The sequence below is a fragment of the Mus caroli genome, unplaced genomic scaffold (assembly GCF_978045245.1).
Source record: "Mus caroli unplaced genomic scaffold, Mus_caroli_1 scaffold_10, whole genome shotgun sequence".
NCBI classification, from domain to species: domain Eukaryota; kingdom Metazoa; phylum Chordata; class Mammalia; order Rodentia; family Muridae; genus Mus; species Mus caroli.
The window spans coordinates 83,088,968-83,102,573 of NW_028227265.1; the positions used below are offsets into that span (position 1 = coordinate 83,088,968).

General features: G+C 44.2%; 1 protein-coding gene across 6 annotated transcripts in view; it reads left to right on the forward strand.

Annotated features, from left to right (window-relative positions):
* The window catches only part of Stox2 (storkhead box 2), a 235,392-nt gene that overhangs the window by 210,355 nt on the left and 11,431 nt on the right, over positions 1 to 13,606 (forward strand). For all 6 annotated transcript variants that reach the window (XR_015048652.1, XM_029480538.2, XM_085843961.1 and 3 more), the window contains one exon: positions 8,067 to 10,332. Coding sequence is in view for 5 of the 6 variants with exons in the window: in XM_029480538.2 (XP_029336398.1) it covers positions 8,067 to 10,332 (2,266 nt within the window). In the remaining variant the exon portion in view is untranslated. The remainder of the gene's footprint in view (positions 1 to 8,066; positions 10,333 to 13,606) is intronic.

Consider the following 13,606-nt stretch of genomic DNA (forward strand, 5'->3'; position numbering starts at 1 on the left):
TTTGGAGTGGAATATACTGAACACCCACGCCCCATCTCAAGAGTGTTGCCCCCAGCCAGCAATGCTAAATTCAGTATTACAAGAGAATCTCAAAATCCCATGTGATGTGCAGTCTCTCGGCCATTTTCTGTGTGCGCACCTGTCTACATAGATGGGCAGTGTGCACTTTATGGGGCTGCCAGTTTTCCAGGTTGATGACTACTGTCCCTCTTTCTAGATGGAAACAGGAATCACATTAAAAATGAATGCATGGTATATTTGACACCCATTCAGCTTTTCAAAGAGAATTTAGGACATATACGCTGTTGCTGGATTGGCTTTTGCTACAGTAATACTGGCTGGCTGGTGAGCAACCACAGCCAACCAGAGATATGCAACAGTAAGCATTTACCCAGGTCCTAGGTTTGAGGGGTGTCCCAGGAGTCAGCTAGGACTTAGAAGGTGGCCCTGTTCCTGCCTATACTGCATGTCTTTAGAAAAAGACCTTCGGGTCATATCTTATCCCCTAATACTGAATTGATAAAGCAGAATATTGCATTGATAAAACAATCTTGCTTTGACCTGAAGACAAGATGTAGAAAGCAAAACACCCTTCCAGTCCCCCCTACCCCCAACTCGGGAAGAGTGGAAGAACCAACTATATAAAGATTAATAACATAACATCATCCTCCATCATTGGTTTCCATACTTGATCTTTTGCCTCAAAGAAACTTTGCATTTCCTGTCCATTAATTCCCCCCCCCCCCACTTTTCTCACTTACATTCCCTGTTTAGTTATTGTTCTTTTTTGTTTTGTTTTTAGTTTTTTCAAGACAGGATTTCTCTGTGTAGCTCTGACTGTCCTGGAACTCACGCTATAGATCAGATTGGCCTTGAACTCTGAGATCCTCCTGCTTCTGCCTTCCGAGTGTTGGGATCAAAGGTGTGTGCCATTGCTCCCTCCCCATCTTTTAAACGTCAGTGTTTTTATATTATGTAGGCTATTCAAACACTGACATCAAGCTACCCTTTCAACCTATGGTTAATCTTTTAAAGTGGCCAGACACCTTTTCCCACTGGTACTGAGATATACAGACATACCGATCCCCAGGGAAGAGGAGGGGGTGCTCTCAGCCAACACTGCCCTCTGGAATTCTCCTGCTTCAGACATCAAACAGTCCAGTTGCTTTTAAAGTCTTCACGTTGTTAGTAACACAGCTTCACAGGAAGCCACGTGCCTTTCTCAGAAGCTGTTCCATGCCTCCTGTTACTAAGAAACAGGCAAGGATGCAGAGCTGGTATGCGATGGTCAAATGCTCATCCCTGCTGAGTACAAATTGTCCCACCAAGTTACAGTACATCCTAGAGAAAGGAATGGTGGTGCTTAAAATAGTACTTGCTTTGCCAGCTTCCGTGGTAAAGATGCACCCATCAAACCTTCCCATCTGTGGAACACACTCATGCCTGTTGGGCACACCTAAACATTTGCAAGGACACCGAGTAGATTTTACCAAGTACAGCCTACATACAGGCCTTGAAGAACTGCACCACCTGTCCTTGTGAATAAAGTTTTATTGGAACACAGTTGTCTCCGTATTATCCTTGGCTCCTTGTACATAGCGGTAGAGTCAGAGACGTTGCCAACAGAGGTCACATGGCTCACAAATCATACAAGATTTACCAATTGGTTCTTTATAGATAAACATCAAAAAACCCAGGTCCAGGACACAGTAATAATTATTTAAATTTTTCTTAATAATAGCTCTTTTTTTACCCTCTAGTTTTGTTTAAATATTTTGTTTTTTGAGCACAGTCTCACTGTGTAGGCCATGCTGGCCTTGAATGTTCTTTATCATCTGCCTCTACAGATGTACACCATTATGCATGACTTAATAGCTGTAAACATTTAACTAGTATTTCATAAGAAAATGACATCTTCTTGCCATGCCTGCCCTCCTCCCTTTCTTCTCCTTCCTTTATTTGTTGCTTTTTGTTAGCTATGTCAGGACAAAGCATCCTTGAGAACTTAACATTGTTTAAACTCTCCTTGAAAAATCTATTTTCAGTGACAATACTAGGAGTCTGGAGGGTTTTTAATACCTTCTTTGTTTTAAAGGTAAGACTGTTAACTTCTTTTGTAGTTTACTATTTGAAAAAAAGGGGGGGAGTTGAAGTCTCACAAAGTATTACTAAAATATTTGAATTCTTATATTTGATGCATGTTTTATGAATAGATAAGAGAGATAGTTTAGAATGTGATCTTTCGGTACTTTGGACACCTGTATTCTAAAGAGTGAAGTTTCCTAGTAAAACGGTACACTGAAACAAATGAGAGTATACATTTTCTTATTTTTTTTTCTTCAAACTCCCGCTCTCCTCCCGGTCGGTCCCCACTTCACACAGCTCCTCCCCTCATCCTCTCTTCCCCCTTCACTTCTAAGAAAGAGGAGGCTCCCCTGAGTACCAACTCTCCCTGTCACCTCAAATCACTGCAGGACTAGGAACATCCTCTCCCATGGAGGCCAGATAAGGCAGCCCAGTTAGAGCACAGAATCTACAAGGCAGGCAACAGAGTCAGGGTAGGCTTCTGCTCCAGTTGTTGTACCTGCATGAAGACGAAGCTGCACATCTGCTACAGATGTGCAGGGGTTGGGGAAACGGCTAAGTCCATCCTTTGCATGTTCTTTGGTTGGTGGTTCAGTCTCTGGGAGCCCCCAAAAGTCTAGGTTTAGTTGACTCTGCTGGTTTTCCTGTAGAGTCCCTATTCACTCTAGGTTCCTCAATCCTTCCCCCAACTCTCCACAACACTCCTGAGCTCCATCTAATGTTTGGCTATGGATCTCTGTATCTGTTTCCTCTGGCTGCTGGATGGAGCCTCTCAGAGGGCAGCTATGCTAAGCATTACAGATGTCTATAAGCATAGCAATATTATTAATAGTGTCAAGGATCGGTTCTTGCCCATGGGATGGGTCTCAAGTTGGGCCAGTCAAGGTTGGCTATTCCTTCAGTCTCTGCTCCATCTTTGTCCCTGCACTTCGAAATTTTGGGTCAGAGGTTTTGTGTGATTTGGTGTCTTCATCCCTCCTCTGGGAGTCCTTCCTGGATATAGGAGATGGACACTTCAGGCTCCATATCCTTGCCCCCCCCCCGCGCCCCCACTGCTATGAGCTGAACTTTGAAAATCAGCTCAACAAATTCTATGCACCAGTTTCTAATACAGAATTGCATGCTCATGCTTGATTTTGTGTGTGTTGGTATGTATGTGGTGTGTGTGTGTGTGTGTGTGTGTGTGTATGTGTGTGTGTGTGTGTTGAGAGACATGGCCATGCTGGAGACTGAAACCAGGGCCTTGTGCATGCCAAACAAGTCTTCTACCACAGAACAATGCCCTCCGCCTAAGGACTTTTTTTTTCTTTTTTTAAAAGATCTTAAGAGAATACTTATTTTTCAGATTTCTAAAGAACTATTCACCCTTTTATCCAGGATAGGTGCTCAATTACATTGGGCTAATCCTTGTTAAGTTGTTAGAATCGAGCCTTTCTGGAGGCAAGGCTGATTCACTTCAGGCAAATAGAGGACCGTGAGACTAGATGCGGGGTAGAAGCTGGCTTAGCCTTGGCTGCTGAACACTTCGTGTTCTCTCTGATTCATCTTCCTGAATTCTCACACAGCCAGTGTTCTTCACAAATGAGAATTATAACACAATAATGGCCATTAAACATGTCCATCTAAAGCTGGGCATGACGCCGTGTGCCTGTTGTCCCAGGTACTCTTGAAGGTAATGGATGAAGATTGCTTGACCCATGGCTTCGAGGCCAGTCAGAACAATGGACACAAGTCCTGGATTAAAATAAAAACACCTTTTAATCTAAAATGTTTTCCATAAAGCACACACATGTGTGTTCTCTGTTCTGAGAATTAATTCATATTTGCAGGTTCAAAGCAAAATGTAGTTCTGAGAAATGTGAAGGCATGGAAACAGGAGAGGTGCAGCTTTAGATCTATTAGATTACAGAGCTTATTTTTGTTCTTGGCCCTTTCCCATTCTGATTGATGATAAACTCCAGGTGTAGTGTCTGGAAGTGATAAAGCATGCAAGTTATCAGCCCCCTGTCAGGTTATCCCTGCAAGTGTCTAATAGAAGAACTAGTAGACTCAGGGTTAGCAAGGGTTAGCAAGATGACTGGAAATATCAGTTACTATACTAAGGCTTAAAAGTAACGTAAAATAAATAGTGTCAACTTTCAGTTGAACCAGAAGAGTCAAGGTAGAAGTGTGTAAATAGATTGGATCACAAGGGGACTATATTTGTGGGACTTTTGTTCTTGTTGTTTTCAAAGTAAATGTTGATTGACTGATGTGGCTGAAAATCAAAAGTGTATAAAACACAGATAGTTCTTGTCCCTTTATTTGGGAATAACTAGAGAAATTTTATCTTAATGGAAAGTAGCATGTATTATGTTGTGCTTATGATTCTATATGAATCTGTGAGTTTTCCAAGACCAACAGTAATGACTATTCTCCATATGAGTCATGGGCTAGAGAGATGTCTCGTCAGTTGAAAATGCTTGTTGTCCTTCTAAAAGACTCAAGTTAGGTCCTCAGCACACGTTAGGCTCCTCTCAACCACATGGTACTCTAGTCCCAGGTGATCTGAAGTCCTCTTCCGTCCTCTATGGGTACTCTTACACACTTAGTGCTCTCTCTCTCTCTCTCTCTCTCTCTCTCTCTGAAAAAAAAAGCAGCTCAACTTCCTTTAGTAACACAAGACAAATTAGTTAATCAAAAAGAAACTATGTTAAGCAGTATGCCTTGTGTGAGCTTTTTTCTACTTTGCTAAGGATGTCTTCCAAAGATGGAGCACGAATAGATGTGGTTGCTCTATTGTGCCCAGACTTCCTTTCTCTGAGAATGTCAGACTAGATCTAATGCATTAGACCCTACTTTCATTGTTGGTTGAGACTGAGGGCACACAGACTTCTCAGCTCACCCAGATGTTCCAGTTGCTACAGCACATCACTAGAAGATAATCTGGGTTTCCATGGGTCCTGACCCAAAGGGGAGACTGCTAATGGCTAGGGTGTATTGAGTGTGTGCTCTCTGGTACAGTGGTTGTGCATGCACCAAGTTCATGTAAACTCCCAGCAGCTCTATGAGAATAGATGCCCCAGAGATTAAGTTGCCAGCTGCCTTAATGCTACCACCTGCTAGAGATGCTACAACAGTACAGGGAGAATAGCAGAAAAGTTCTAGTGTCCAGTTCTGGAGGTCAGAAATCCCAAGTCAGGGTGTCTGCAAGGGTGTTGGTTTCCTTCTGAAAGCTGTGAGTGAAGACGATGTCCTGAGCATCTCTCCTTGACTTGCAGATAGCCATCTTTGACCTGTGTCTCTTCACGTCGTCGTTCTCTTCCACCTATGCTTCTCTCTGTGTCATTTTCCCCTTTTCAGAAGGACATTACTCCCAGTGGATTATGGCCCACTCTAATGACCTCATTTTAACTTGACTACTTCTGCAGAGACCCTATCTCCAAAAAAAAGGAAAAGGTCAGTTGGAGGGGACCACTGGGGGTGTGAGAATTTTAAGGTGTGAAGAGGCATCAACTTTGCATTACAATTAAAGCCTGCAAATAAAGAAAAGGTTCATTTAGGTTCATGGTTGGAAAGGGTTCAGTCTGTGGTTAGATGGACCCATTACCTTTAGGTCTGTGGTAAGATCACAGCCTGGAAGCAAAAGAGAGAGGAAGGGGCCCAGACCACACCCTGCCCTTCCAGGGCCCCATTGACCTAAAGACCTGCCATTAAGCTTCATTGTATAAAAGAACCACTTCTTCCCATTAACAACAAGCTTTTAACACTTGAGTCTTCAGGAACATTCCAGATCTAAACCACAGTAGGGAATGAGGTGGGGAAAAATGAACAATCTAACCAATAACACAATTACAAAGATAGACTGGGTTTTCAGTCTAGCAGTCTGGCCTCAGCACCCCAGCTCCAGTCTCCACCTTGTACTATGTTGACTGTGATGGTTGACGTATGTGAAACTGCCATTTTTGTGGGCCAATTATTGACAGTATTTATATGATTTGATATGGTCTGTTTCTAAATTATACCATTCCAATCAATTCTGTAAATATCGCCACCCTTGATGTGCCTGATGCTGACAAATGCAGAATACCCAAAGAAGAAAGTAAGTAGCCTACAGCCTGGAGAGTCTATACTCTCCTGATGATTTCTCTCTCTGATTCTATCTGTTCAGGTAGGGAAGGCCTAAGTGTTCACACAAATACCCTGGGAAAGCTATGTATACCACAGTACAATGAGACATGTGTCCCACCCTTCATTTATCTTCTAGCAAATGCAGATGTTTGAGACTTAGTGATCAAACTGATAGTGTCTTAGTGTACACTTATTAGTGTGTGGACACTTATTATGGACAGTTATTAGTGTGTGTGGACACTTATTAGGACTCAAAAGTTAAGACACTAGGAAAGCCATCTCCATCAACTAACTTTTGCTAAGGATAGCATTCTTTTCTGACTGCCACTACCGCAGTAGACAGTTTCAACATGCAAAGTGGTGGATTTCAAAATTTCAAGGCATGTTGGAGTGGTCCAGATCTTTGAGTAAGGTTGAGATCTCATGCTTTCTCTACACCCCCCTCCCCCATCCACTGAGACCTGTCTATTGTTGTTGCTCTTATTCACCTCATGCTTGGGTAGCCATGGTGATGAAACCTAATGGGTGCAGCTACCACATGGTGGTGAGACCTTATGGGTGCAGCTACCAGTAACTAAAGAACACTGAGAATGGGAGAAATGGTGTCCCCCAGGGAAGAGCAACCAATTGTTTATCCAATACCAAATGTCACCTCTGAAAACATATATATGGAAAGCATTCTACAGACTGAGAACTCTACATTAAGTGTATCTGTACATAAACATGTATACAATAACAAGGAGTGAAAACAGAGAACAAGGGTTTGTTTCTTTTTCTCAGTTTATTTATTCTCTTTATAGCCTCATCACAGCTCCTCTCCTCTCCTCCCAGTCCCACCCTCACACCTTTCCTCTTCTCCATCCCCTCTTCCCCTTCTCCTCTGAGAAGGAAAGCCCCCCTCCCCCTTGGGTACCAACCCTCCCTGGCACATCAAGTAATAGCAGGACTAGGTGCATCCTCTCCCACTGAAGCCAGACAAGACAGCCTAGCTAGGGGAAAGAATCCGAAGGGAAGCAACGGAGTCAGAGTCAGCCCCCAGTGCCACTAGTTAAGGAACCCATATGTACATCTGCTACATCTGTGTAGGAGGCCTAGGTCCAGTCCATGCATGCTCTCTGGTTGGTGAGTCAATCTCTGGGAGCCCCCATGGAGGCCATGAATTTGAAAAAAGAGCAAGGTGTGATATACAGAAAGGCTTGGAGGAATGAAATGAAGGGGTGTGTGTGAAATAATTATATTATCATCTCAAACTTAAAAGAAGTTTGGAAAAGGAGGTCAAATCTAGTTGTCCTTTTATAAAATTTATAAAAATTAATTTTAAAGTAATTCCATATATGTGTGCATATATGTAAAGATTTCAGCCTGATACACACACACACACACACACACACATACACACATGCCTCCCTTCTCTGGTGATCTCATTGGAAAAAACTATTTTCTTAAACTTTATGTCTCTTTTCATCATTTTCCTGGCCTTTACAAAATTGTCTCTCTTTTAGGATGCTCAAGAAGGGTTTGTGGCAGCAGCAATCAAGCTCTCTGACTTCAGTCTCTCTCTTGCAGCCCCCGATGTTGGGCATGGAACCCAAGCAAGGTCTCACACATGCTGGGCCAAGAGTCCTTCCCACCCATCTCACCCCCAAGCCTCTTCCTGCTTTAACACCTTTCACTCTCTAGGTGGTAATATTCGTAGGAGTCAGCAGAGAAAACTGGGATTCACACTAAACATAATAAACACCTTTGAAGCCTGCTTACATGCCATGAGGTGATACTTCAAATTTGGCAATGTTAATAGGACTCTAAAAAAAATGGGGATCCATAGCCTGTCCCTTCCTCCCTCTCACAAGCATCTCTGTTTTTGCTCTTAGGTGTTCCAACCCCAAGCCAAGAAATTCTACGGCATACCCTAAACACACTGGTACGGGAGAGGAAAATCTATCCGACTCCGGATGGCTATTTCATTGTGACCCCACAGACTTATTTCATTACTCCCTCCCTCATAAGAACTAACAGTAAGTGGTACCACTTGGACGAGAGGGTACCTGACAGGTCTCAGTGCACCTCGCCACAACCAGGAACCATAACGCCCTCTGCCTCAGGCTGCGTCAGGGAAAGGACATTACCCAGAAAGCACTGCGACTCTTGCCACTGCTGCCGAGAAGACGTGCACAGCATGCATGCCTCCACCCTGCAGAGGAAGCCCGCCAAGGACTGCAAAGACCCTTACTGCCCTCCTCCGCTCTGCCAGGTGCCGCCCACTGAAAAAAGCAAAAGCACTATAAATTTCTCCTATAAGACGGAAACTCTCTCGAAACCTAAAGATGGTGAAAAGCAGTCCAAAAAATTCGGCCTCAAGTTATTCCGGCTGAGTTTTAAGAAAGACAAGACCAAACAGCTGGCCAATTTCTCTGCCCAGTTTCCTCCCGAGGAGTGGCCTCTGCGAGATGAGGACACGCCCACGACCATCCCCCGGGAAGTGGAGATGGAGATCATCCGGCGGATCAACCCGGACTTGACGGTGGAAAATGTCATGAGACACACTGCCCTGATGAAGAAACTTGAAGAAGAAAAAGCTCACCGGAGCAAAGCCGGGTCCTCCGCCCACCACAGTGGAAGGAGTAAAAAGAGCCGGACTCACCGCAAGTCCCACGGGAAGTCTCGGTCACACAGCAAGACGCGAGTGTCCAAAGGAGATCCTTCGGATGGCTCGCATCTGGATATCCCCGGTGAGAGGGAGTATGAATTTTGCGACCCTCTAACCAGGGCCCCCAGAGAGGGCTGCTTCATCATTGAACACAAAGGGGACAACTTCATCATGCATAGCAACACGAACGTGATCGAGTCCCATTTCCCCATGACGCCAGAATGGGATGTGTCTGGCGAACTGGCCAAAAGGAGAACGGAGATGCCCTTTCCCGAACCTTCCAGGGGAAGCTCCCACTCCAAAGTGCACCGAAGCCACAGCCATACCCAGGACCGGAGATCCAGGAATGAGAGGTCCAACAAGGCCAAGGAGAGATCCAGGTCGATGGATAACTCCAAAGGTCCCCTGGGGGCTTCTTCACTCGGGACTCCGGAAGACCTGGCTGAAGGCTGCAGCCAAGATGACCAGACACCGAGCCAATCATACATTGATGACAGTACTTTAAGGCCTGCGCAAACGATTGGTCATCAAAGGGCTCATATTCCTTCTGCCAGCTACAAGGAGGTATGCATTCCAGAAATAGTTGGTGGCAGCAAGGAACCTTCTAGTGCTTGTAGCCTTCTGGAGCCAGGCAAAACCCCCGAGAGTATGCCGTCCTATGGGGAACTCAGCCCTTGCCCGGCTAAAACAGCTGTGGATGACTATTTTCAGTGCAACACCTCGAGCGAGACCGTGCTCACAGCACCGTCCCCTTTAGGGAAGAATAAGGAGGACCATGACACTTTGACCTTGGTGGAGGGGGTAAAAAAGCTGTCTCCATCTGAGAGGCAGACCCCCCATTCTTCCAGGGAACCTGTTGGGCACAAGGAGGAGTCACCGAAAGGGCCAGGAGGGGGCCCTGCAGCCTCTGGTGGTGTGGCAGAGGGGTTAGCCAATGGCCGCCTTGTACAACATCACAGCGCAGAACCCAGCAGCCTGGACAAAAGGAAAGAAATTTTCAGCAAAGACACACTGTTCAAACCTCTACACAGCACCCTGTCTGTAAACAGCTATCACAAATCTAGCTTGTCCCTCCTCAAGTCTCACCCAAAGTCACCCGTTGACACACTGCCAGGCCGTTGTGAGAAACTGGAACCTTCCCTTGGGACATCCGCGGCCCAAGCCATGCCTCCGTCCCAACGTCAGCAGGAGCCTGGAGGGAACCAGGAGGCTTCTTTTGACTATTACAACGTCTCTGACGATGACGACTCCGAGGAGGGGGCCAACAAAAATGCGGAGGAGGAGAAAAACAGAGATGATGTGGGCACCATGCAGTGGCTTCTGGAGAGGGAGAAGGAAAGAGACTTGCAGAGGAAGTTTGAGAAAAACCTCACCCTCCTCACCCCAAAAGAAACTGATAGCAGCAGCAACCAGAGAGCCACCCACTCAGCCCGGCTGGACAGTATGGATAGCAGCAGCATCACGGTGGACAGTGGATTCAACTCCCCACGGTAGGGAGAGCTGGCCTCCTGTATACACATACACCCGCCAGGGCCCGGGGCTTTATGCCAGAGAGCTGGCTTCACAGTCTGAGACTGTGAACGAGGGCTGTGAGTTGTGTGACCTGTGTTGTTAACAGCCTGTTTTCTAACTTCTTTTTCAGGAATTGAAACCAAAAAAAAATGTTTCTGCAGCTGTAGAGATCACTAATCTGGACTGGTGGGTTGGTCCCTTCCCTAAAGCTTGCATCAGAGTCTGATCTGAGACCAACGCATCCCAATGGTCTTCTTCTATTTGTATTGACAACCAGGAAAAGGGATTTTTTTTTAAGTCCTTCAAAAAATTTTTAAAAAGTAATGTTCTGAGTATGATGAATATAGTCAGTGCGAGGAAAGTGGTGGAGAGCAGTTTGGTGCCGGGATAACGGCTGCCCCCTTTACTGTGGAGATAGTAATGGGTTTTACAGTCTTTCCAAAGGACCCAGAAGTTCCATGCCACTTCAGTTCCTATGCTGTGCCACTTGCTTAGACGTCTTCTTCTCCCACCTTGATGTGGACAGAGACGTGGCCACCGCCCTTTAGTGTCCTGATAGTTCAGCACTGCTGATAGTTCTGAGTGTATAAAGCCCAATGGTGCCCTCCCATGCATTGCCATTGCTTAGGGGTGACACACGCACACACACACACACACACACACACACACACACACACACACACACACACACACACACAGAGAGATGTCACACTTCCTGTTTTGCTCCATCGCTCTTTCTTCTCTTTAAACAGCAACTTGGGATCTAAATCTTGCTTCTGAATCCTGCTCCAGATTGGTGACTCTAAGATGCAGAAATGCTCCTGAGAGATGTATACATCCTCATCTCCATTTCCCAAGACCTCATAATATTTATAGTCACAATAAGTACCCACATCGGTACTTCATTTGTTCATTTGTGTTATTAAGAATTATAATGAACTTAGTCATGATCATTTCACCCTATTTCTGGGTATCTTGGAGACACATTACCCCAAAGTCAGACGTGGGGAGTTACTATAATGTTAATTCCACAATCAGGCATTTGCTATTTCTTAAAGAACCAGCTCTTGATTTGTTATTATTTTGGTCACATAACCTTGTTTTCCAGGCTAACACATAAATAGACATTCTAATGTCTGACAGACATCTATCAGAGTTGGAACTCTGGTAAACTGCTTGGGAGTCCAGGAGCCCAGGTCCACCCTGGTACCTTAAGGATCCTTGAGAAAACGCAAGGAGCACTGACTCTGGTCTTTTTAAAGAAAATATTTTGCTAAATATATTTTTCTCTCCCACATCAGATTTTATTTTCCAATTAATTTTCTTTGTCCTCCTCCACCTGTCTTCCTGTTCTACATTTTTTTTTTCCTCTCTTAAAAACCCTAGCAGGAGGAAGCAGACCACTGATGGTCTGTGATAAAAGTTAACCGCCATTGCTTATGGAAAGGATGGCTTACTTGCCTGTGTCTTTATGTTCATTTTTTTATCATGTAGACCGCTTTGCTTAGTGCCTTTCTTGCTCGACGCTCAAGCCCTTCACATTGCCCCCTCAGCACCTGGACTTAGGCAGCAAGCAGCGGCACTCCTGAGACTGCTTTGAAGGAGCTGTTGGGACTGAGGAGGTTCTAACCTAAAGGCTTCTATAGTATTAAAACTTTGGCTTGTTTTGGAGTAAAAAGACATAGTCATGAGATAGTTGAACAAGCATCTTCACAGAATATATTATTTATCGTGAAACACGGACTGTGTAACATAGAGTTTGTAAGTAAGAAGGGGACGTTCATTCTAGAGAGAGAACCTTTCCCCGCTAACCATGGGTCTGTCTAGTAACACCTGATTGGATTCCCTCTCCTGCAACATGTGGAGCTCCCAAAAACATTAGGCAGAAAATGAATACAAGAATTTCTAATTTTGCTGTTTTATATTAGGACCCTTTGATTAGAAATGAGCTGACAAGTTTGCTTTCTATATAATTCCCTAGGTTTACCACGTTACCTTCCAAATGCATTGAAAGAGTATAAAAAGAGAATATTGGATTTTAGAGTTTTCAACTGGAGTGGTATTCCAGTGAGTGAGCGATCACTGTTACGTGGCTGTTGTGCCATCACTGTGAGGAGTGTGAATTTGAAGGAGGCCATTTATGGGGATCTGCCCTTAAAATTATTCATTAAGCGATTATGATTCTACCAAGAAAAAAATGTTTTTTCTCTCTTCACTTGAAGGCTTTAGAGATTACCCAGAAGTTATGGTTAGCCATGTTTTCAGTCCAGTTTATAGAAACTAAAGAATATTAAAATGTGTGCTTGCATGCATACACACACACACACACACAACTTGAACTGTGCTGTGTGAAAAGTAATATTTAAAATAAAATGTCTTCACATGAAAAGGTCGCTGTTTCAAATGTGAGACCTCCCCCCAACTGGCTGAGAAACATCCACACAATTACCAGAGAGACTCCAGGCAGCCATGGGCATGTGCTCTGGAAAACCCTGTGCCAGAAAGAGGATGGACAGCAAGCAGAATCACTTAGTGAATCTCCCCTCTAGGAAGTCCTAAATACACTTTTAAAACAGTCTTTCCACATAGTTCTGACTGTCCTGGAACTCACTATGTAGACCAGGCTGGCCTCAAACTCATGAAATTTATCTGCTCTGCTTCCCAAGTGCTGGGATTAAAGATGTGTACCACCACTCCTGGCCTAAATAGCTCCTTTAAAAGGTTGTGTTCCATTTTTTTTTCAAAATTAAAATTGATAAATATTTTTATTAGTAAAAAGCCACCTCTGTTGGATTTTCATCAGTATATCCAGATCCCTCTGTATGAACGTCACAAACACTGCTCATGATTACAGCTGTAGTGAAATCTATTCTTTGCAGAAATTAGAGTACTGTGCCTATCCATCCCTACGGATGCATTAGATGTAGCTCAGAAGTGATCAAGCACATCTTATTCCAAAGACATAACTAATGTGTTGTGTTGGAACAATTTCTGTGTCCAGTTCCAAGCACATTATCTGGAATACAGCAGGTATACAATAAATGTGAAGTTGATTCCTCAAAAGCTATTTTAAAATGTATATCCTTTGGACCTTATAATTCATACTCTCATAGAAAAATGTCACTAGTGATAGCATCCCAACCTAAACTACGGTAGTTGTTTCGCTGATTATGTGACAGATGTGTAACAGAAATGGCACCTTCCTAGATTTTAATGTGCTACGACACCCATGCTTATTTCTTCTTTACCATC